The sequence below is a fragment of the Macaca nemestrina genome, chromosome 2 (assembly GCF_043159975.1).
Source record: "Macaca nemestrina isolate mMacNem1 chromosome 2, mMacNem.hap1, whole genome shotgun sequence".
Lineage (NCBI taxonomy): Eukaryota > Metazoa > Chordata > Mammalia > Primates > Cercopithecidae > Macaca > Macaca nemestrina.
In genome coordinates this window covers 635,471-660,226 of record NC_092126.1, presented here as the reverse complement: position 1 = coordinate 660,226, position 24,756 = coordinate 635,471, and the positions used below count along the sequence as shown (strand labels likewise).

The 24,756-nt window shown below is 40.0% G+C and overlaps 1 protein-coding gene across 13 annotated transcripts in view; it reads left to right on the top strand.

The window, feature by feature from the left end:
* The window catches only part of LOC105470755 (leucine rich repeats and calponin homology domain containing 3), a 101,725-nt gene that overhangs the window by 58,624 nt on the left and 18,345 nt on the right, over window positions 1-24,756 (top strand). For 4 of the 13 annotated variants that reach the window (XM_011722941.3, XM_071090528.1, XM_011722937.3 and 1 more), the window contains exons 11-17: window positions 5,141-5,192; window positions 5,669-5,818; window positions 9,688-9,738; window positions 11,593-11,646; window positions 15,547-15,618; window positions 22,258-22,306; window positions 22,956-23,063. In XM_011722941.3, the coding sequence (XP_011721243.2) occupies window positions 5,141-5,192; window positions 5,669-5,818; window positions 9,688-9,738; window positions 11,593-11,646; window positions 15,547-15,618; window positions 22,258-22,306; window positions 22,956-23,063 (536 nt within the window). The other 9 variants (XM_011722940.3, XM_071090525.1, XM_071090524.1 and 6 more) reach the window with 8 other exon arrangements.

Here is a 24,756-nt window from a genome sequence, read left to right as displayed (position 1 = left end):
TGAAGTACTAACTCTCCTGCTTTGGCCTCCCAAAATGCTGGGATTACAGGTGTGAGCCACTGCGCCCAGCCATGATTACTGTTTAACTGGGGGTTCCAGAATACTAGACCTTAGCACAGTCCTTGGATAAGAACTCCATACTTGATCCTAGTAACCAGTTAGGCTCTAAGATCAATATATACTTCATGTTTTTAATTAGCAGGTATTTGTGAAATATCTACTATGTGCCAAGTTCTTTTCCAGATGTAGCTGTGAACTTAGTCAAAATTCCTGCCGTCTTGGAGCTACCATTCAAGTGGAATGTTGAATCAGAACCTAAAAAGACAAAATCACCTCTCCGTGACTGATAGCTCTCAGGCGAGCAAGGCTTGTCTTTAATCTGAATAACATGTTATCAAAAAGAATCTGCCTCAGTGGTCTGTCAGTTACAGCAGCTCAAAAACACTGAGTGAGCATGAGGAATCCTCTGCTAGTGAGCCGAAAAGGAAAGCTTGCTTGCCCCTTTTTTTCTCCCATTCTCTTCCCCTACCCTCATCCACCACACACATTTCTTCCCACCTACCACTCCCCTATCCCCTACCCACATAGAGTCTACCCTACTGGGAGATAATAAACATATGAAGATGTAATACATAAAAAGTGTGAATGTTTTATAGTATTTGCCAAGATGGATTATGTAAATTTGAAATTGAAACTAGCAAAAATTACGTTTTAAAAAAATTGTTAAAATAATTTTTTATGGGCTGGGTTCAGTGGCTCACGTCTGTCATCCCAGCACTTTGGGAGTCCAAGGCCAGCAGATCACCTGAGGTCAGGAGTTCCAGACCAGCCTGGCCAACATGGTGAAACCCCATCTCTACTAAAAATACAAAAATTAGCCGGGTGTGGTAGCTTGCACCTGTAGTCCTAGCTACTCGGGAGGCTGAGGCAGGAGAATTGCTTGAACCCTGGAGGTGGAGGTTGCAGTGAGCCAAGATTGTACCACTGCACTCCAGCTTGGGTGACAGCAAGACTCTGTCTTAAAAAAAAAAAAAAAATACGAGTCCTACTTATAATTTGAATAGCATTTTAGTTCAGGAGACATGATCATATCAGACTAGGTTCTGTAAAGTGTGTTATAACTTCTATAAGAAGCAATATAGAATTAACATTTAGATAAAACCTGAAAGTTTTTTTGTTTCATGTTATATAGACAAAGCCAGAAAAGCTACTCACATTAATTATGTGATTTTGTAAATAAAGAAAAACAGAGAAGGCAGTTTAGAGTCTGCCTTATAGTGGCTGGGCGCGGTGGCTCACGCCTGTAATCCCAGCACTTTGGGAGACCAAGGCAGGTGGATCACCTGAGGTCAGGAGTTCCAGACCAGCCTGGCCAACATGGTGAAACCCCATCTCTACTAAAAATACAAAAAATTGGCCGGTGTGGTGGCAGGTGCCTGTAGTCCCAGCTACTTGGGAGGCTGAGGCAGGAGAATTGCTTGAATCCGGGAGGTGGAGGTTGCAGTGAGCCCAGATTGTGCCCCTGCACTCCAGCCTGGAAAACAGAGCGAGACTCCATCTCAAAAGAAGAAAAAAAAAAAGTCTGCCTGAAGAGAGAAAAGTCTGGTTTACTTAGCTCAAGTAAGTTCAAGATTTAGAGGAGATACATGTGTGTTATCTGCATTTTGTTTTTTATGTCTCAATATTCCACACTTTTTTGGGGGAGGGTGCTTCTGTCATTCATTCAAGCAATATTTCTTCAGCACTATAATGGTTTTGCCTCTGTTCCAAATCCCTGATATTTTAGAGTTACTTTTTAGTGGATGTAGACAAATATGTGTAACAAGTATATTTCAGGTACTGCTCGGTGCTATGAAGAAAAACAAAGCAGGATGAAAGAGATGGTAGGGTGAGGGAAGAGTGAAAGTAATGTTAGATGCAGTGATAATATTTCAGTAGAAACCTGAAAAAGAGCAAATGTTATGGCGGTCTAGGGGTGAAACATTCTAGGTAGAGGTTCTGAGGTAGGAACATGCTTTTGGTGTATTCAAGAAACACCCAGGAGCCTGAGTAAGGCAGGACACATCTGGGGTGTGAGGTGAGAGTTCCGCTGTGGTTAAGTTCTATTTCAGGTACATGCAAGACATCCGAGTGGAATTATCAAGTAAGCAGTTAGATTTATGAGTTTGGAGTAAGGTGGCAAGAATTAGGGCTTGAACAACCAGAAAAACAAACTGAGCAGGGGTGGTCATGGGGATAGGAGAAAGAGGGTGGTGTCCCAGAGGCTAAATGAAACCAGTGCTGCTGTTTTTGCTTTTTCAAGACACGGTCTGTGTCACCCAGGCTGGAGTGCGGTGGTGTCATCATAGCTCAAGCAGCCTTGACCTCCTGGACTCAAGAGATCCTCCCGCCTTGGCCTCCCAAAATGCTGGGATTAAAAGCATGAGCCACTGTGCCTGGCCTTGAAAACAGTGTTTGAAGAAGTATAGAGAGGAATGAACAACATCACTTACTGCTGATAGGTTTTTTTTCCAGGCGGAGACTTGCTCTGTCGCCAGGCTGGAGTGCAATGGCGCAATCTTGACTCACTGCAACCTCCGCCTCCCGGGTTCAAGCCTTTCCCCTGCATCAGCCTTCTGAGTAGCTGGGACTACAGGTGCACGCCACCACACCTGGCCAATTTTTTGTATTTTTTTAGTAGAGTTGGGGTTTCACCATGTTAGCCAGGATGGTCTCGATCTCCTGACCTCATGATCCACGCGTCTCAGCCTCCCAAAGTGCTGGGATTACAGGCGTGAGCCGCTGCGCCCCGCCCTGCTGATAGGTTTAATAAGAGGAGGACTAAGAAACAACTATTAGATTTGGGGTTGTCAAGATCACTGACAAACCTGTGAGGGGAAAGAAAGAACAGTTTTAGTGAAATTGTAAGGACAGGATGCGGATTGGATTGGGTACAAAATACAATAATGAGATAAAGTGGAAACAGTGGGTTTGACTGGATTTTTAAAGAAGCATTGTAAAAAGAGGGTAAATGAATATATGTACCTGTAATCCCAGCACTTTGGGAGGCCGAGGTGGGTGGTCTGCTTGAGCCCAGGAGTTCGAGACCAGCCTGGGCAACATGACGAAACCCCATCTCTACCAAAAATATACAAAAGTTAGCTGGGCCTGGTGGTGCACACCTGTAGCTCCAGCTTCTCAGGAAGCTTAACTCTGGGAGGTGGAGGCCTCAGCGAGCCGAGATCGCAGCACTGCATTCCAGCCTGGACAACAGAGTGAGATGAGACCCTGTCTCAAAAAAAAAAAAAGAAAAGAAAAGAAAAAAAGAAACATATGTAAAAAGAGGATATGTATTAAAAGATTGAAAAGCAGCTGGGCACGGTGGCTCACGCCTGGAATCCCAGCACTTTGGGAGGCTGAGGCGAGCGGATCACCTGAGGTCAGCCGTTCAATGACGGCATTTCATTAAATTTGGCCTCGCCAACATGGTGAAACACCGTCTCTACTAAAAATACAAAAATTAGCCGGGTGTGCTGGCACATGTTTGTAATCCTAGCTACTCAGGAGGCTGAGGCGGAAGAATCGCTTGAACCTGGGAGGCGGAGGTTGTGGTAAGCTGAGACCGGGCCACTGCACTCCAGCTTGGGCGACAGGACAAGACTCTGTCTCAAAACAAAACAAAACAAAGATTGATAAGCATTGTTAAAGTATGGTGTTCAGGTTAGGGCACATAAACAGACTTGAGACGGTTTATTTGGTCCTTTCTGTGTTTTGGTTCAGTTCATCTACAGATGGCCAGTAAAAGCTATGGGAAATTTTAACAGTGAAATTAGCAATCCAGGGAGAAAGTTGCAGTTAATTCCTGTTACTCTAAATGTGTAATCAGGGCGGGCTGCGGTGGCCCACACCTGTAATCCCAGCACTCTGGGAGGCCCAAGTGGGTGGATCACTTGAAAACTCAGGAATTTGAGGGCACCATAGCAAAGCCCCGTCTCCACAGAAACTACAGAAATAAGCCTGGGTTGGTTGACACACACCTGTAGGCCAGCTACTGGAAAGGCTGAGGCGAGATTATCACTTGAGGCCAGGAGGTCGAATCTGCAGTGAGCCATGATCATGCCATTGCACTCCAGCTTGGGCAACAGAGTGAGACCCTGTCTCAAAAAAAGAAAAAAAAAAAAAAAGGCTGGCTGCAGTGGCTCACACACCTGTAATCCAAGTACTTTAGGAGGCTGAGATGGGAGGATGGCTTGAGGGGCAGGAGTTTGAGACCAGTCTGGGCAACATACTAAGACCGGCATTGCTACAAAAAAAATTTTTTTAAAAATAGCTGAGCGTGATGGCTTGAGCCCAGGAGGTCAAGACTGCAGTGAGCAATGATGGCAGGATTTTGTTTTTGTTCCCCTAATGGCACACTGATTTCAGTGCCTTTAGATCAGCCTGATAGGCTCATCGTCATCATAGTTTCAGAGGCCAGGTCCTAAATGTCAGACAGTCACTACTTTTGCCAGTTTTAGTTTCAGACACAAAGATGAGTTACAGAGACTTGAACAATGAAATCTGTTTCAGGAAAAGGATAAATAGTAAACAACAAGAATTAACACTGATAACAGTGAGGAAGTCGTCCTTTTTTGTTGTTTTTTTAAGCATTAAAAAAGGGTTTCGTATTTTTCTTAAAAATAAAACAATTTTTATTTTTGTGTTCAAATTACTTCATCGATTGAAAATAAGAGCAGGTGTGCTTTATAAATACAGTTACCAGGTTCTGTAGTATTCTAGATTTCTGTTGATAAAATGGCTGTGTGTGTGAAAGGATCTCAGTTTACATGTATCTTGTTTTAATCACGGTGGTAACGAAGATAATAGTTATTCATGTTATAAAGAAATGATACTGTTTGAAAAGTGATCTCAGTTAACTATTGTTATTGGCCGACATAGTGATACCACATGAAACGTGAGTTGGAGGTGGCAGATTTTCCTCTGGTTTCACTTAATGACTTGGGCGTAGGTTTACAAAATGCAGCTACTCCTTCAATGCTGACTAGGCGGTTTGCTGCTGATTAATAGAAAGCTACATTTACAATAAAAATTTCATTTGTTTTTTATACATCTGTTTGTCTTTTTATTGAAGAGTTTTTTTCTGTTTTCTTTTTTGGATCAGGGTTCCAGTTGAGCCATCTTCTCTCTTGTCACTATCAGCAAGTCACAATCAGGTAATTTTTAGTAGTTATGTTTAGTAGTATTTAGTTTTGCTTTTTAAACTAAGATGATTATTTTTTTCTTTTATAATACTTAAATTGCCATTAATTGCCAGATATATTTAAGCATTACCAGCTGTCTCAGTTAATATAACATATGTACGTGATACTTGCTAACAGTGTTTTTGGACACTAGATAGAAAATCTTTACCTTCGTGATAGCTTTATAGTATTAGGTTGGTACAAAAGTAATTGCAGTTTCTCCCATCACTTTCAATGGCAGAAACCACAATTACTTTTGTACCAACCTAATGTATATAAGAACGATGCAAAGATGGGAAAAGACTGGCAATAAACACATGTAAAGAAATGCTAGGTGAATTCAAAGCAAAAGTTGCATGGGTCAACAGTAGTTCCCTGAATTGATAGGGAATATTGGTAAAGTGATCCTTGTTTTTACTTTGATATGCACAATAACGCTTTGGGTCCAGCTGTCACATACAGACCTGGAACTTCATCGGAGAAGGGAGCAGTTAGTAGAGCGCACTCGGAGAGAGGCTCAGCTCGCTGCCCTGCAGTATGAAGAGGAGAAAATAAGGACCAAGCAGATCCAGAGAGATGCTGTTCTGGACTTTGTCAAAGTGAGTCCTTTGAATGACACTGTTCAAGCTGCTGAGAGGTGAAGTGCTTATTTGTTTGGCCAAGCCTGTTGGTTTTTATTGTCAATTAAAATGTCAACCATTTTTCTCTCTATAAGGAATCTTGACTAAATAGAGTGTCTCTTTTACTTGTGTCTATCTGCATAAGGATGATGGAAGTGATTATCTTATTAACAGTAATCTCTTCCTCTTATTTAGCAGTCCATCATTGGACATGTCACTTTACTATCCAGCAGCCATTTCCTCAATTTCTGGTGTCATAGTAAAGATCAGTCACATGAAACTGATAGTGCTTTAGTAAATAATGAGTTAAGGCCCTCCAAATGTGAACTGTTACTCAGACCTCTCTCCAGCTTCCTTGCTTTAGTAAATAACAAAAGTTTGCTAGCCTCACAGGCTTTATCCTTTGCAGGAACTTTGATTTGTTCCTTTCTGTTCTCCACACACATTCAGTTAACAACCCTGTTAATATTTCTTAATATTTTGCAGCCTCTATAGTAGCGCCTGAAACAATGACATTTTATTTTACCTGTATTACTTACCTTTTTGTTCTGAAATCATTTTTTTCTTCATAATTAAATAATTGTTTGTAATTTTGTTTACTTAATATCTGTCTATCATTTATCTGTAAACTCCATGAAGATAAGAACCATGTCTGTTTTACTTACTACTGTATCCCTAGACCTTAGCAGGTTTTAGCTCATAGTAATCGTCAATAAATATTTGTTGAATGATTAAATGAATTATTCTTGTCCTCTAAAGACTTTCCTGTATTTCATACTTTAGAGACCATCTTCTTTAAGTACCATGCATATGTCTGTTTTACCTGATAAATTATTTTTTTCTGAATGTATCAGACCCTTGGTGATGATGTTTAACTCTTTCTTACCTGATTCCTCTTCATCCAACAAGTTCCCTTGTCTATTATTTTCTATCAAGATGTAGGCAAATCTGGCGGGGTATGGTGGCTCATGCCTGTAGTCCCAGCACTTGGGAGACCAAAGTGGGCTGATCACCTGAGGTCAGGAGTTTGAGACCAGCCTGGCCAACATGGCAAAGTCCTGTCTCAAGTGAAATAAAAAAGTTTAGCTGGGCGTGGTGGTGCATGCCTGTAATCCCAGCTAACCAGGAGGCCGAAGTGGGAGAATTGTCTGAGCCCAGGAGGTGGAGGTTGCAGTGAGCTGAGCTGAGATCACCACCACTGCACTCTATCCAGCCTGGTCGGCAGAGTGAGACTCCATCTCAAAAAAAAAAAAAAAAAAAAAAATGTAGGTAAATCTTTTGACCAATAGCAAAAATACTAAAATTAATATTCCTGCAACCAGAAGTTCACAAAGGTACCTCTCTTAATCCCTCCCTCAGAACCTTCCGTCTGCCCTGAGATGTTTCTTTTCGTGCCTTTTCACCCCTCGTAAGAACATTAATGTGCTGATGGCCATGTTCTCCTGGCCTCCTTTATCTCTGTCATTGTCTTTTTGTGCAAGTCATCTAATACCCACATACTGTTTCTCCTAATTTGTCCAACCATTTCTCTTTCCCTTAAATCCCTGCCTGATTTGTTACTACATAAAAATTTTTTATATAGTTCTTTTGAAACTAATGAAAATACTTCATTGGTTTATTCTTCTTAGGTCATTTGGAGGTGTTCAGGTTTCATAGATGAGGAAGCTGCAGGTGTAGGAAAATTAAGCAATGTAGTCATTTATAGTAAATTCCTTTTCATAATCAGGAGGCAAACCTAGACTCCTGAAAGCCTAACTTTGTTCGTCCATTCGACTTGAAAGACCTTTATGGAATGCTGGTTGTACAAGGAATATAAAGATGCATAAAATACAAGCCCTGCCCACCAGGCACAGCTTAGACCTTATCACAGAAAAAAACAGAAAATAAGACAGCTTGTAATAAAAGTGCTTGTTTTATATTCAAGACAATAGAAGACTTAGAGAACAAGTATCATCAGAATTGACCTCAAAAAGAAATGATACGGGACCCTGAAGAATGAGTATGTAGGATATAGCCAGGAAGAATAGACTGGATGATGGTGTAAAGGGGGGTTCGATCTAGGCTGAGGAAATCTAAACAGGATGGGAACTAGGAATGACCTTGTATGATTTGTAGGTTTAAAATAATGGTACTTGCAGGAAATACCAGCTGGCCTAGAGAGTTGGTATTGAAGACTTACGGGAAAAACGAATTATTGAGATGATGATAATACTTAAAACTTATTGAGTGCTTATTATGTACCAGGCACTATTTTAAGTACATTATATATATTTACTCATTTAATTCTCCAGCAATCTCTTTAGGTACCATTTTTTTCTTTTTATGAACAAGCTCAGAGAGAATAGCAGTTTACTAAGATTAAATACTCAGTAAGTGGCAGGATTAAAATCCTATTATTAGAACAAGGCAGGTTGGCTCCAAAGCCTGTTTTGTGAGCACAGTCCATGCCGCCTCTCGGTAATAATGGTTAACACTGAATCCTAAATGCTGTTCTATGTGCTTTGCATAAATTAACTCATTCAGTTTGCCTTCTACAGAAGTCACACAGCTAGTAAGAGATAGTCAACTTGTAGAGAGTCTTGATTAAATGTCAGATTAGTGCTGGATCTTGATGTGTTAAGTAAAAGAGAATGCTGAGTTTCAAAGCAGGAAAAAGACGAGAGAGACTTCTGAAGAACGCATGTACTCGTGTTAGAATCGGTTAGGAAGAAAGAGACTAGAAAGAGGAAACTAAAGAAGAGAGAAACTGCAGTAGTTAGACTAGGGTGTGAAATAAGGCATAAAAACCAGATGGCTTCTGAGGGTACTAAGGGTCGGCAGTATTGCACAGAGACAAGAGCCTAAATTCAGAAATTTCTGAATTTGAGTCCAGCTTTGCCACTTGCTGTGTGCTTGACTTTTAGAAAGTTGCTGAGCCATTTTATGCCTTTAGCTTCCTCCTGTGTGTGATATTTAACTCTGAAATATTAACTATTTCAGAATTATTATGGATATACTTAATGCTTAATACTAGTATGGTAGATGCTATATCCCCTATTACTATCATAAAGTGGATTTGCTGAATTCCCTGTAAGAGAGATGATGAATAAATCGCTGAAGAGGGTGAAAGAAAAGAAGCTCCCAAGGCAAGGTTTGGAGGCTAAAAGAATGGTTTCAAATGAGGGGCTCGCATTGTGGAAAGAGCGCAGGCTCTGCCGTTGGAAGACAGGCGCAAACCTCAGTTGTGCTACTTACGAACTTGGAGACCTTGCACGTGCCACATAGCCTCTCCTCGATTTTCTCATCTCTAACTGAATATGATGATGATATTTTATCTCACACAGTAGAAGAATCACTGAAATACTGTGTACACAGTGACGTGGTAGAGTACATTGTAAAGCAGGGACCACAGCAATGCTATCATGTTATTATTAGATGATTAGATATCACACATTGGAGAAAATAGCCAGTTAGTATGGGACATTGTGAGTTTGTTTTTGAATATGTCAGATATGAGTTGGAGTGGGGTTTCCAAGTAGAGAGTTTCCACAGGCAGTTGAAAACACAAACCTGAGATTTGCTTCTAGCTAAAGTTATTACCATTCAAGTGATACTGAAGCCATTAGAGAGGGAGAATAAGTTCACTGAGGGAAGGTCAGTATTCTGATTGTAAACGTGTTTCTGTAGGTATATGTATAGTTTTTAAAATTTCTAACTAAACATGTTCTAACTAGTAAATCTAGAAAAATGCTATATACAAGAGGTAGAAAAATTAATGTGAGTGATTATTTTAGTAAATGTAATTTTTTATTTTCCGTGTTCCAGACTCTAACCAGCTTCCTTTTTTGGGGGGTTTTGGGGTTATATAGCAAAAAGCATCACAAAGTCCACAAAAACAGCAACCCCTCCTAGATGGTGAGGTAAGTTGAAGTAATCACCTTTTCTTTGAAATTGATTATTTTTGCAATGCAAATGAAATGTTTACATGTAATTATCATCTTTTCAGTGCTTTTTGAATATTGCCACTTTTCTTTTTCCCCCTCACAAAATTCTGCTTATGAGGGAGATGATACAAGCCAAGGAGTTTATTAGAATCTATGGATCAAGGCTTTTTTCAGCTATACACATCCATCTAGAGATTATATTTCCCTCCCTGACCCCCACCAGAGGCACCATCCCCCTCCTCCATTTCTGAAGCGTGGTGTGTAGAGTCCTAGGAGCTTTACCTGGTGCAGGTAAATGGAGCGGCTACTGAACAAAAAAACTCTTACATAGTATTTCAGATTCAGTGTTATCAGTGATAACGCTTATTTCATAGTATCAAATAGTACATTTTTGTTACAGATTAACAGAAAATAAATCACTTAACCTTTGAAAAATCTACACACCTATTTTGATCTGTTAAAATGAAGCTTTTACTAAATGTTTTTATTGTAGTTGGCTTTCTCATTAACCATTTTCCCTTTAAAAGCCTTCCAGTTTTTTCTTTCTTTTTTTTTTTGTTCCTTTCTTTTTCTTTTTTTTGAGACGGAGTCTCACGCTGTCACCCAGGCTGGAGTGCAGTGGCGCGATACTGGCTCACTGCAACTTCCACCTCCCGGGTTCAAGTGATTCTCTTGCCTCAGCCTCTGAGTAGCTGAGATTACAGGCGCCCACCACCATGCCCGGCTAATTTTTGTATTTTCAGTAGAGACAGGGTTTCACCATGTTGGTCAGGCTGGTCTCGAACTCCTGACCTTGTGATCCTCCCGCCTTGGCCTCCCAAAGTGCTGGAATTTCAGGCGTGAGCCACTGCGCCTGACCCAGTTTTTTCAATTTATGATCATTACCTCCTTGAAAAATGCATAAAAGCGTTGTTTCATGTGAATTTTGACTTTGCTTTTCATAAAATAAGTTATTTGAAAACCTAACACCTGGGGCTTTACAAGTAGCAATTTTCTGTGTTTTTAAAGCACAAGAGTTTCTGGTAAGGGAAAGTGTATTGTTTGAAATGCGTTCAGTTGTCCATGATAAAGGTTTTTTAAAGCACAAGTGTTTCTGGTAAGGGAAAGTGTATTGTTTGAAATGTTTTCAGTTGTCCATTATAGAGGTTTTTTAAAAATTTTATCATAGAACTACTACTAGTTTTTTTTGTGTTAGAACATTATATATTTGTATAATACCTGAAAGATTGACTCCAGCCTGGTCACTTGTGTTTTCTTCACCTGGTAGTAATTCTAACACATTTTTGACAACCAAAGTTTGATAAATTTAATATATGTTTTCTTTTTTACCCAATATTTCCTTCTTGATGATTGTTTTCAAGTAATTCATTCTCAAGAAAACTAAAGCTCCACAGGAAAAGAACATAAACAGTTCTAAAAATTGTAATCGTACTTTTCATTTTGCTTGAGAAAGAAAATGAAGAGATACTTAGACTAGAAATTATGACCCCTGGGCTACTCGTCTGTCACTGGCTCACTAAATGACTGCAGGTTCTTTATGTTATTGTTACGTCTCTCTCCAGCTTTCTGCTCCCTCCTTGCTTTGGAAGGTTTTAGGCAGTAAGATCCAATTTGAAGTTGTTTAAACTCTGGGAGAATATCAGTACTCAGAACCAGCTTACTGACTATTATAATGCGTGAATTCCAGATGATTGTGAATGTGGTCCTCTATGTCAACATCTTCAAAAGTATGTCTTAATATGTCTCTTTCCTTGTGTGTGTATTTGTGAAATACGTCACACGTGTGCGTAGTTTGTTTTTGACATTGCTTCATTTTTCTCACCTCTCCAGTGCCCCTTCCCATCCAGAAGGTCTCAGCACACTGATGATAGTGCCTTGTTAGTGGTAAGAGTTTCGCACAAAATGGAGTTTTACGTTTCTGTGTTTAGAGATTAAAGGATAGCTCTTGTACTTTTTATTCAGAAACTATATCTAAATACCATAAAACATGATGAGCATCATTACTAAATGCTTTATAAAGAACTAAACCATTTTCCCACATGACTATTTGTGACTGACCCAGTGTTTCAAAGTCAGAGTCCTGCGGCTCATGTCTTTGTCAGGGCCACCAAGAGTCAAACATTTGCATTGAGAACCATATTGGCTTTGTGTGTGTGCTGGGGACAGAGGCATAACATAATATTCATGTTTTAAATGTGTCTAATTCCAGGAGCACTTACTTTATTCATCATTAATTTGGCGCATGGGTCACCTGTATGTTAAGGTGGCCCATGACACTGATTGCACAACTGTGTATTTGACATCCTATTTTATTATGTATTTTCAGCTACAGAAAATCCTTCACTTTGGTTTTAAATACTTACATCTCAAGATTATTCCTTCATGTTCATTTTTTAAACTTAAGGAAACAACTACTGATCATGTTTAACACTGGTTTACTTTTATTGCCTGTTTCATCAGCTGAAAATGAGTATAAGATGGAAAGTTTATTTAAAGCCTTACTTTTATTAGCCTTGCGAGAGAATTCTAACCGTTTATAGAATTTCTTTCCCCATCATGTTTTATGTTATTTTTTTCATAGTAGTGCGGTTCAGAAGTCTCGTATCTACAGCAGTTCTGTCTCGTGCTAGTAACTACTACTGCATGAGCTGCATGCTTCAGCGTGACATTCCTGTGACACAAACTTCCATGGTCTGTTCACACTTCTGTGTATTCTGCAATCTTCCTTTCCTTTGAGATGGATAAAACACCTTTTAACTGGGCAGTCTTATAGGTGAATACAATCATCAGACTCTAGAGTTTTAGTGTAAGTGAATTGGCCTAAGAAGCAAATAACAAGTTAAAAATTAGACAAATATTGAGAGCCTCCGATGATCCAAACACTTACCAAAATTATCTCGTTTGTTCCTCACAGCAACCTTAAGAGTGAAAGTTAAATTTAGCACGTTTTTACAGATGATTTCTGAGGCCCAGAATGTGGCTTGTCCAAGGTCGCATAGATAGTAAGTGCAAGGCTGGGAATCCACATCTGTCTGACTTATCGGAGGACCTGCATTCAACACCGGGCTGTAGCTGGAAACCGTTTAGGAAACTGAAGGGTTAATAACACATGTAATAAGTAGTATAAGTCTGAGTGCCAAGACTCTTTTGTCAAGGAAATAGTGGAATTTAGAAAAACAACAACAGCAAAATCCCCTTAGTGTGTAACTTGAAATTCCCTTCAGCCATTTGTCAAAACACATTCCCTTATGTTTTAGCTACCAGTATTCATATCTGATCCTCTAAATTAGATGGCCTTTAAAAGCAAGGAATTTCTTCTAAGTATGATGACCTTTAAAAGCACATCTCACATTTCTTTGTATGCCAAATAATGTCCAACCAACACTGTGCAAAAAGAGTCATATTTTAAATAAAACCTCATCTTATCAAAACTATGCTTCAGAAGGCTTCCTATTGCTTCGAGTGGAGTCTAAATGTGGCCTCAAAGCTCCTTCGTGCTCTGTCTACTGCCTCCATCTCCAGTCTCCTCTCTGGGCTCTTGCTATACCAGCATTTTTCCAACTCTTCAAATATCATAAGCCCTTTCCCATCTCAGACCTTTGCAAATGCTGTTTCTTTTACATAGAATGCCTTTTCCTCCCTGCATATACCCCTTGATTAATTCCTGTTCATCTCTCAGGTATTTGTTGGAGTGTCCCATCTTTAACATGGCTTTTCTGCAGCTCACTGCCCTTACGTCAGCCCACAGCTGGACAGTTAAATAAACTGACAGGAGCTCTAGTACATTTGATGAAAAGGAGGCCCAGGAAGTATACTTGGTGTGTTACTGTTGTCACAGCAGTTTTTTTTAAATCATGGTGCTTTTATTTGGGTGTTTATTATTTTTTATTTTTATTTTATTTTTAATTTAATTTTACTTTTTAAAAAATTTTTATTTATTTATTTAATTATTTTGTGACAGAGTCTCCCTCTGTTGCCCAGGCTGGAGTGCAGTGGCATGAACATGGTTCCTTGAAGCATCAGCCTCCTGAGTAGCTGGGACTACAGGTGCTCGTGCCACACGTGGCTAATTTTTAAATTTTTTGTAGAGTCAGGGTCTCACTGTGTTGCTCAGGCTGGTCTCTAACTCCAGGGCTCAAGCAATCCTCCTGCCCCAGCCTCCCAAAGTGCTGAGATTACAGGCATGAGCCACTGTGCCCAGCTTGTTTATTCTTTTATTATCTCTTTTCTTTTGGACTACTGGACTACAAGCTTCATGAGCACAAGGATATTTTATTTTGTCTTAATATACTTAATTTACTCCATCCCTACCACCGTTCCTGGGATATATTAGGTGGTCAGTAAATATTTCCTGAATGAACACATAAATTCTGTGTATCTACTGGTTATTATATTGTTTCATGATGAAAAGGTCTGATGAATGATATCCTAAGGTAAATGCTGAATTTGATCTAAAGACCTTGAAACATAGGATTTGAAATAAAGATTTATAACAGCTAATATCAGTTACGCTGACATTCTCTTCGGGCTACCCCTCAAGCTCATGTTGCTTTCGTCTGTATCAGGTCTCATGAGGCTCATTTTACCTCTTCTTCATCCACTCCTAGTTTTCCTTTTCATATTTGACATTGACAGTCGTTCCAGTACCTCTGATTAAAAAGTAGGCCCAGGCAATCTAAACCCCAGAAGCATACACAGTGTGTTACCATTGTCACAGTTGTGTTCTGTGGTATATTTTTATCTTCACTATTTGCTGCCTTAAGATAGATTTTGTGATACATGTAATACATTGTGTGTTAACATGCTTCTTTTGTCAAATAAAAATATGTTAATTCTCATTAAAAATACAGTCGTATTTATTTTATTGACCATATACATACCTTTTCCTAAACACCCATTTGTTTTCTTGTTCATTTATCTCATGGTTTAGAAATTTGTTGTCCTAGTTTAAATTTTTAAAAATTACTTATAAAGACTTCACTATTTTTAAGCTCTTGGCATTTTGTTGTTTTAATAGGTAAAACCTTACCCAGTGCCCTTTGTGACAGTGTTGTCTTCTCTGATTTCCACTCTCCGTGTGGCAAAGGAGAAAAATTGTCATGTTTTGAGCATCTCTTACCTATAATCAAAATTCTATATAATAAATACTTTAAAATTTTTTCTTTTTAATTGACAATAATTATATATATGCAATCTAACTATATCTCCAGTATGTCTAACCAGCTGTATGTTGGTTGGTGAAAGATAAAGGATTCGAAGAAAAAGGAAATTCCACCTTCCTCTCTTACAGTCAGTGGGAGTTTCACAGAGGCAGAGATGAAATGCTGGTTCCTCCTTCAGGTTGATGCAGAATCCTCACATCCTCATTATATCTAATTTGGATTAATGTTGAAAAAATATTGTTTTTATTCATACCAGTTCTGCTTGGTTAAAATCCCCCATCATAGGAACAGGACTCATTTGTTTCAAGGCTACTATGCTAAAATTGTTGATGTCCTGTTTTATTTCTGCATAAAATCATTTTTAATAAATCATACCTCCCATTTCTTGATTAGTGTGGCATGAGGTACTGAGACTATCCTGAATTACACAAGTGGAAAAACTGTGTTGATGGGTTTTTGTCCCCCAAGTGTTCTCTTTCTGGCCTGTCAATAGCTTAGTAAACCATTGGAAAGACTGTCCGTGACCTTTCCTTTTCTCATTTCACTGGTCAGATCTGCCTGCCTGACAGTTGCTAATATCAGTGCTGCCTTCTGTTTCTTCTCTTTCTCATTTGAAATGCAGTCGCTGTCAGGTCTGAATCAAGTGGGTTGTGCTGCTCCCCTGCCTCATTCTTCTGCCTTCACACCTCTTAAGGTATCTCTTGTTATTGTAATTCACCAGGAAGTTTGGGGAGGGGGTACATATAAGGCCTTGAAGTTTTCAGTGAATTGATCTAACAATCTGAAATATAGGATCATATAAATATACCTGTTTATGAAACTGTTTGAGTTTAACGTTGATTTCCCTTGAAATTGTTTGAAAGTTTTACGATGCTAGAGACAGTCACAGAGCTCATATTAATTCTTTGTATTCAGATTCTGTTTGATGTGTCATTCTGATTTTTTTATCAAAGGTTTTTTTGTCTTGAGTTATTATTTCACTTTGGTTAGCATATAATATAATATCGAATTAACTCTGTCGTCTAATGTGCATGCAAAATAATGTGAGTCCAAAAACACTATCACCACCAAAACCCCTACCATAGGGTTAACCAATTATGGCCCCTAGGCCACTTGTTTTTTTAAATAAAGCTTTATTTTTATATAACCAATCCCTTGTGTTTATGCATTGCCTATGGCTGCTTGCATAGTAAACAGCTGAGGTGGAATAATTGTGACCAAGATCATGTACCTGCAAGCCTAAAATATGTAGAGTCCGGCCCTATAAGAAAAAAATCGCAACCCCCTGCTTTTTTCAACAATAATGTCGTAAGAGATGATACATTCCACCTTCTGGAAAAATTTAAACTCTAAAAATTGAAACCTGTAGTATTTTGTATTTTGAAGGCCTCTAAGGAATCTAAATAATTCCTTATTTGTTGTCACTGGATATGTACAAAATGATGAACAGTTCTCACTGTCAAGAAGTCCTTTGTCTAACTTACAACTGTCCTGCTATGGTTTATACTTGGTTTCTTTTCAGAGTGGAGATTTTCTAGTTATTTAGCATTTTTTAGTGTAAGAATCCTTTTTTTTTTTTTTTTTACACAAAATACAAATTTTTTAATGTAAGAATTTGAAAACAATTACGATGCCATCCTTAGCTTCTTCCTCAATAAACTCAGATCCTTTTACATGCCTTTCCCAGCCTGTTAATCTTTAATGAATTTTCACAAGTTCTCTGCCCTCCATTCTGGCTTCATGGTCCACGACTAGAAATACATCCCTCATTAGAGCTTGCTCATTTAGGGCGATTTTTAAATTTTTGATCTTCATTTTGCCCAGTATCCACTGTAATTCTCAAATGTTTTAATTATACCTCTTTTATGTGTTGAGACAGGGTCTTGCTGTGTCTCCCAGGCTGGATCCTCCCACCCTAGCCTCCTGAGTAGCTGGGAATACAGATGTGCACCACCATGCCGGGCTAATTTTTTAAGTTTTTGTAGAGACAGGGTCTCACGGTATTGCCCAAGCTGGCCTCAAACTCCTGGGCTGAAGAGATCATCCTGCCTCAGCCTCCCAAAGTACTAGGTGTCAGCCACTGCGCCCAACCGCCTTCAGCTTCTCAGTGTCACTTACTTTCCTCATGTTGTATTCTTTATTTTTTCCTGAAAATTTAACTTTGGTGTTTGAATATTTTTACTTGTCTAATGTACCAGAATACTTCCAAATTGTTGCATTGAGCCAGGCACACTGGCTCACACCTGTGATCCCAGAGTTGGGAGCCTGAGGAGGGGGGGACTACAGTTGAGGCCAGGAATTCAAGGCTGCAGTAGCTGCGATCACACCGCTGCACCCCAGCCTGGGACAGTGCAAGACTGTGTCTCTAAAAACATTAAAACCGAATTCTTGTATCATGCCCTTTTTCTTTTTTTTAGTTTTTAATTTTTGTGGGTACATAGCAAGTATGTATATGGGGTTCATGAGGTATTTTGATATAGGTATACAATGCGTAATAATTACATCAGGTGAACGGGCTGTCCATCACCTCAAGCATTTATCCTTTGTGTTACAAACAATCCAATTATACTCCTTTAGTTATTTTTAAATGTACAATTAAATTATTGACTATGATGACCATTTTGTACTATCAAATGCTGGATCTTATTCTTTTTATTTTTTTTGGACCCATTAACTATCCCCATTTCCTCCTGCCACCCTCCCGCTACCTTCCCAGCCTCTGGGAACCCTCAGTTTAGTCTGCATCGTGTTTTTTTAAATGCTGACCCCAACTTTTTTTTTTTTTTTTGAGACGGAGTTTTGCTCTTGTTGCCCTGGTCAGAGTGCAATGGCACGATCTCGGCTCACTACAACCTCTGCCTCCTGGGTTAAAGCGATTGTCCTGCCTCGACCTCCCGAGTAGCTGGGATTATAGGCGCCCGCCACCAAGCCCGGCTAATAACCTCAACTTTATAACAACTGTAAATCTAAGAAACCTTCTCTGGTTATTATTGAACATACGCTACATACCTGGATGCCTCCTGAAAATCTTTATAATTCTCTTCCATATTAATCCTTTGCTAGCCGTTCTGAACTGGGACCCTTATTGGAACAACATAGAAAATTGTTTCAGAAGCTTTTTTTCAAAATTATCTCAAGGAAGGTACATAACTAGCACCATTCTAGTTGTATGGGAGAGAAGGGAACTTGTACGCCGTGAATGCCTTCAGGCATTGTGGCTTATTCAGAGTCATAACTGAGAATTGTTTTGACTGTTCCAAAAGCCGTGTGATCCAGACAGACCACATTGTCTTGTTCTACGGTGACTGTAATGTGAGATTAAATAGAAAACTTTATTAGACTTTAGATAAGTCTTTTTTCTATCAGACCTGCTGTATTGTCAAATGATTATTTTAAAAGATTTATTTATTTTTTAGTTTCTGTATTACTTTCACAGCGGTTATACATTATACTTATGAATTTATTTCTTTTATTGCTTAGCCAGGCGTAAAAGTTGAGTTTGTATCAGTTTCTGGGGTTTTCTTTCCGTTGCCTAAATTCTCTAGTGAGAGATTATTTCTTAACCTTTTTTTGCTCTCCAGTTTTCTAGGAGTTCCCAAATGTAGTTAATAGCCTCACAGTGATTTATGCTAATTATTTTGGTATCCTAGAATGCAAGTCACTTAGATTTACAGCTTTAATAAAAATACATTTCAGAAACCATTTTTACAGGTCTCCTCTATTCTGGCTTTGTTTTCATCATATCCAGTTGTGTATTATTTGTTGCTGTTTTTTTTTTTCCTTTGAGATGGAGTCTTGCTCTGTCACTCAGGCTGGAGTGCAGTGGTGAGATCTCGGCTCACTGCAACCTCCGCCTCCCAGTTTCACGTGATTCTCTCACCTCAGCCTCCCGGGTAGCTGGGATTACAGGCACATGCCACCACGCCTGGCTTATTTTTGTATTTTTAGTAGAGATGGGGTTTTACCATGTTGGCCAGGCTGGTTTCAAACTCCTGACTGCAGGCAATCCACCCACCTCTGCCTCCCAAAGTGCTGGCATTACAGGTGTGAGTCACTACACCTGGCCTGTTGCTGTTTCAAACCAAAGGGAGAGAACGTTTACCGCCCTTCAGTGTTGTTCGTTGTTTGTTTCAGCTCTTCTTTCTCATCTAATAAAGTCGCCTATTAACTTTCTCCTTTTACTCCTTAATACGTTTAAATTTCCAGTCTGTGTCCTATAAATAAATGTTTAAGTTTTTGAAAATATTTTTTCCTCCATGTCTAGAATAATCTCTACCTTGAATGTTTCTCTTTTTGTGTTATTGGTCCTTGAACATGTCTTTGTTTAACCAACTTTCTACTTGTTCACAGCCCTTGAAAATAAACATAGTCTTTTACTTCCTTATAAAGATATCTGGCTTTTGCCTCATTTACCTGTTCATTCCTTTTATCAGTTTCTGTTACTCTTGTTTGAATTAAATTTCTTATTTAAATTTCCATTTTTTCTCAACACCTAGAACTTAGTTTACTTGCATCTATAAACCCGATGAACGTGTCTTTTTCACTTAAGATGTGAACACACTGCCTTACTCACGAGCGCAGCTCACCCGGAACTTAGTTTACTGGCATCTATAACCCTGACAAACATGGCTTTTTCACCTAAGATGTGAGCGCTCTGCCTTACGAGCGCAGCTCACCCGGAACTTAGTTTACTGGCATCTGTAACCCTGGCAGACATGGCTTTTTCACCTAAGATGTGAGCGCTCTGCCTTACGAGCGCAGCTCACCCGGAACTTAATTTACTGGCATCTGTAACCCTGACAGACATGGCTTTTTCACCTAAGATGTGAGCGCTCTGCCTTACGAGCACAGCTCACAGTTTAAATCTTAGTTCTCAACCTGTGATATCAAAGTAAGGAATTGTTACCAGAAAATTGTCTCCAGGTGAGTCTTAAGAATTTTCTCAATAGATGGTCTTGGTTTATTTATTTATTTATTTTTAGCAGTTAAAATTATTTGTCGTCATTAATGTATCTGACCCAACTCTAAGTAGCGATGTAAGAGTTCTGAAAATATTGAAGCCAATGGTGGGGAAAGCATGGGAGCAGATGTGTATGTTTGTGTTAGTTTTAGGGTCATTATGTCCAGAAATGTGCCTTAGTTGCATCATAAAGTTATAATATATTTAGATTATATTTCAAGGCAATTAGATATCAAGGCCTAGAAAACTGTTAATGTTATTCTAGCTTTTTATTTGTTTGTTTGTTTATTTTGAGACAGAGTTTTGCTCTGTCGCCCAGGCTGGAATGCACCATCTCGGCTCACTGCAACCTCCACCTCCGTGTTCAAGTGATTCTCTTCCCAAGTAGCTGGGACTACAGGTGCCCGCCACCATGCCTAGCTAATTTTTTTATTTTTAGTAGAGACGGGGTTTCACCATGTTGGCCAGAACGGTCTTGATCTCTTGACCACGTGATCTGCCCACCTCAGCTCCCAAAATATTGGGATTATATGCGTGACCCATCGCGCCCTCTGGCTTTTCTTAATTGTACTCCCCTGCCAAGTCTTCAACATCTTTAACCCGGTCAACCAACATTTCTTTGTAAATTAGCTTAACTACATTTCCCTTTCTTTAGGTAAGCTTTGTAACTGTTTAGCTAGTTCTTCCTTCTTTTTACAGTTCTTTTGGTCAATGAATTGAAAATGTCTTGGACTCAAATACTAGTGTAGAAAATATATCTATCATCTCTTAAACATCTTCTTTCCTAACTGAAATTAGGGAACTGTATTACTTTTTGAAAATATTAAATTTTATTCTCCAGAGAAAAAAGTACTTTAGAAACTATTATGGAGAAATACTATTAGAAAATAAAATGTTGCTTTTTCTTTCTCATATATTTCCCAGTAACATTTTCTGTCTTAGGATGATCATTTTTCATAGTCTTAGGAAGAGCTTGTTAAATAATGGACTGTCTTTATATAAACACGACTAGGCCGGGCATGGTGGCTTATGCCTATAATCCCAGCACTTTGGGAGGTCGAGGCAGGTGGATCACCTGAGATCAGGAGTTTGAGACCAGCCTGATCAACATGGAGAAACCCTGTCTCTACTAAAATTACAAAATTAGCTGGGCGTGGGGCACATGCCTGTAATCCCAGCTACTTGGGAGGCTGAGGCAGGAGAATCACTTGAACCTGGGAGGTGGAGGTTGTGGTGAGCCGAGATTGTTCCATCGCACTCTAGCCTGGGCAGTGAGAGTGAAACTCCATCTCAAAAAAAAAAAAAAAACAGCCGGGCGTGGTGGCTCATGCCTGTAAGCCCAGCATTTTGGGAGGCTGAGGCAGGTGAATCACCTGAGGTCGGGAGTTCTAGAACAGCCTGACTAACATGGAAAAACCCCATCTGTACTAAAAATACAAAAAAATTAGCCAGGCGTGGTGGTGCACGCCTGTGATCCCAGCTACTTGGGAGGCTGAGGCAGGAGAATCACTTGAACCCGAGAGGCAGAGGTTGCGGTTTGCCAAGATTGTGCCGCCTGCACTCCAGCCTGGGCGATAAGAGCAAAACTCCGTCTCAAAATAAAATAAAATAAAATCTTGCTTTTAAAAATACAGAATTAATTCATTTCACCAAATCCTCATTTCTTTTTCTTCTTCTTCTTTTTTTTTTTTTCTTTTTTTTAAAGAGGGGGTCAGGCTAGGCACGGTAGCTCGTGCCTATAATCCAGCACTTTGGGAGGCTGAGGCAGGTTCATCACTTGAGCTCAGGAGAGTGAGACTAACCTGGCTAACATGGCAAGAGCCTGTCTCGACAAAAAATACAAAACTGGGCATGGTGATATACTCCTGACTACTTGGGAGGCTGAGGTAGAAGGATCACCTGAGCCTAGGAGATCATGCCATTGCACTCTAGCCTGGGTGACAAGAGTGAGACCCTGTCTCAAAAAGAGAGAGAAAGAGAGTGAGTCTCCCTCTGTCACCCAGGCTGGAGTGCAGTGGCGCAGTCATAGCTCACTGCAGCCTTTAATTGCTGGGCTCAAATAATCCTCCCACCTCAGCCTCTACAGGAACACACCACCAGGTCTGACTCATTTTTTAAATGTTTTGTAGAGACAGGGTCTCGCTATGTTGCCTCGGCTGGTCTCCTGCTCTCAAGTAATCCTCCCACCTCAGCCTCCAAAAGTACTGGGATTACAGGCACGAGCCACCATACCTGGCCCAAATTCTCATCTCTAGACTTAATCGTGAAGGAGAGTTACCTGTTTTTTGTCTTTTATAATTTCAAAATTACCATAAAAGTAGAAAGTATTTCTTCTTGAGTAACAATTATTGATATATGTCTGTTTCTCCACAGAGTGATGACAGACCTAATACTCTATTAAGTTCACCTACAACAGAAACAGGTAATAGACACAAAGGTGCACTTTACCACATCAAGATTATAATTCTTCATTCTTTTTATTTAAAAAATAATAATAAATAGAGACAAGGCCTTTCTATGTTGACCAGGGTGATCTCAAGCTCCTGGGCTCAAGGTGATCCTCCTGCCTTGTCCTCCCAAAGTGCTGGGATTACAGATGTCAGCCACAGCACCCTGCCAAGATTATAATTTTTTACCAAGATTTTCCTAAATTACTTGTTAGAGAGCTGCGACTGAGATAGAAATCAGATACAGAATTGGAAACCACTGGGGTTTTTTTCCCCCCATTTTTAAATTAAATTGGTTGTTCAGCTCGTCAGCCATTTGATATGAGTAAGTGAACAACAGCTAGCAGGGCCATAGGTCTGCAGGAGACTGTTCAGTACGTTAGCATTCATTCTCTCTGTATTGATACACCAAAAATAACATGACAGTGTAAAATACATAAAAGCAGGCCTCCTGCTTTCATGATTACTTTTCTGTACCAGACTTTTCATTATTAAATAGGATTATTTTATATCTTTGCCATGTTTAATTTTATTTTTTACTTGCTACTTTTGTAACTTGTATGTCTGCTATTATATTTTCTTTTCATCTCCTTTAATCTCATTTTACTTTTCATGCTGATTTAGTTCATCATTCCTCTGCATATGCTTTTCCTGCTGCTATCCAGAGAAATCAGCCTCAGCGCCCTGAAAGCTTCCTTTTCCGAGCAGGTGGCAGGGCAGAAGCCAACAAAGGTAGGTGGTAGTGATTTTAAAAGCCAGGGGCGAGGGGAGGTTTGCACAATGACGCTAGCTGTTAAATGGATGCTTTTAAACTTCTACACCAAACTCTCAGCTTGGCAAAAGCATGTGTCTGTGATCTCACTGATATTAAAGCAGGAAAATCTTACCTGAATTTGTTTGGATTAGAAAGTTTCTTAGTAACACCTAAAAGCAGGTTATAGAGTGTTTGAACAAATAAAATGCTGTTTCAAGGCTTTAGAGAATGTTCTTTGTCTTGGTAATGAACTCATTCACATTTTTCTATTGATAAAAGCTGTTTTCTTAAAACAATTTTTTAAAAATCTACTTAAAATCTCATGTTCTTTTAGTTAATAATGACAGATTTCTCCCTGGTCCCAAAGAAGTTACCTGGGAGTGGAAACAAACATTTTAAGTCAAAAATAACGACTTTTGTCATGGTGGTGTGTGCCTGTGGTCCCAGCTACCTGGGGGGCTGGCGGGGAGGATTGCTTGAGTCCAGCAGTTCAAGGTTACAGTGAGTTATAATTAAAAGCACCACTGTTCTCCAGCTTGACCAACAGAGCAAGACTGTGTCTCTTAAAAAACAAAACAAAACAAAAATAAAGTCAGGCGTGGTGGCTCACGCCTGTAATCCCAGCGCTTTGGGAGGCCGAGGAAGGCAGATCACTTGAGTCAGGAGGCCAACATGGCAAAACCCTGTCTCTACTAAAAATACAAAAATTGGCTGGGCACGCTGGCTCACACCTGTAATCCCAGCGCTTTGGGAGGCCAAGGCGGGCAGATCACATCAGTCAGTTCATGACCAGCCTGGCCAGCATGGTGAAACCCCATCTCTACTGAAAAGATACAAAAATTAGCTGGGCGTGGCAGCAGGCGCCTGTAATTCCAGCTACTCAGGAGGCTGAGGCAGGAGAATCTCTTGAACCTGGGAGCCAGAAGTTGCAGTGGGCCAAGATGGCGCCACTATACTCCCGTCTGGGGGACAGAGTTAAGACCATGTCTCAAAAAAACTGGCCAGGCATGGTGGCAGGCGCCTGTAATCCCAGCTACTTGGGAGGCTGAGGCAGAGAGTCCCTTGAACCCAGGAGGTGGAGGTTGTAGTGAGCTGAGATTGCGCCACTGCACTCCAGCCTGAATGACAGTGTGAAACTTATGTCTCAACAAAAATTTAAAAATAGGCGAGGCGTGGCGGCACATGCGTGTAATCCTGGCACTTTGGGAGGTCGAGGTAGGTGGGATCACTTGAGCTCAGGAGTTCGAGACCAGCCTGTGCAACATGGCAAAACCTGTCTCTTAAAAAAAAAAACAAAAAATTGGCTGGGTGCAGTGGCTCATGCCCGTAATCCCAGCACTTTGGGAGGCCAAGGCGGGTGGATCACGAGGTCAGGAGATCGAGACCATCCTGGCTAACACGGTGAAACCCCGTCTCCACTAAAAATACAAAAAAAATTAGCCGGGCGTGGTGTTGGGCGCCTGGCAGGAGAATGGCATGAAGCTGGGAGGCGGAGCTTGCAGTGAGCCGAGATTGCACAACTGCACTCCAGCGTGGGCAACAGAGTGTGACTCCATCTCAAAAAAAAATATATATATACATATTAGGCATGGTGGTGCAGACCTGTAGTCACAGCTACTTGGGGGACTGAGGCGGGAGGAAGGATTGAGCCCAGGAGGTTGAGGCCTGAAG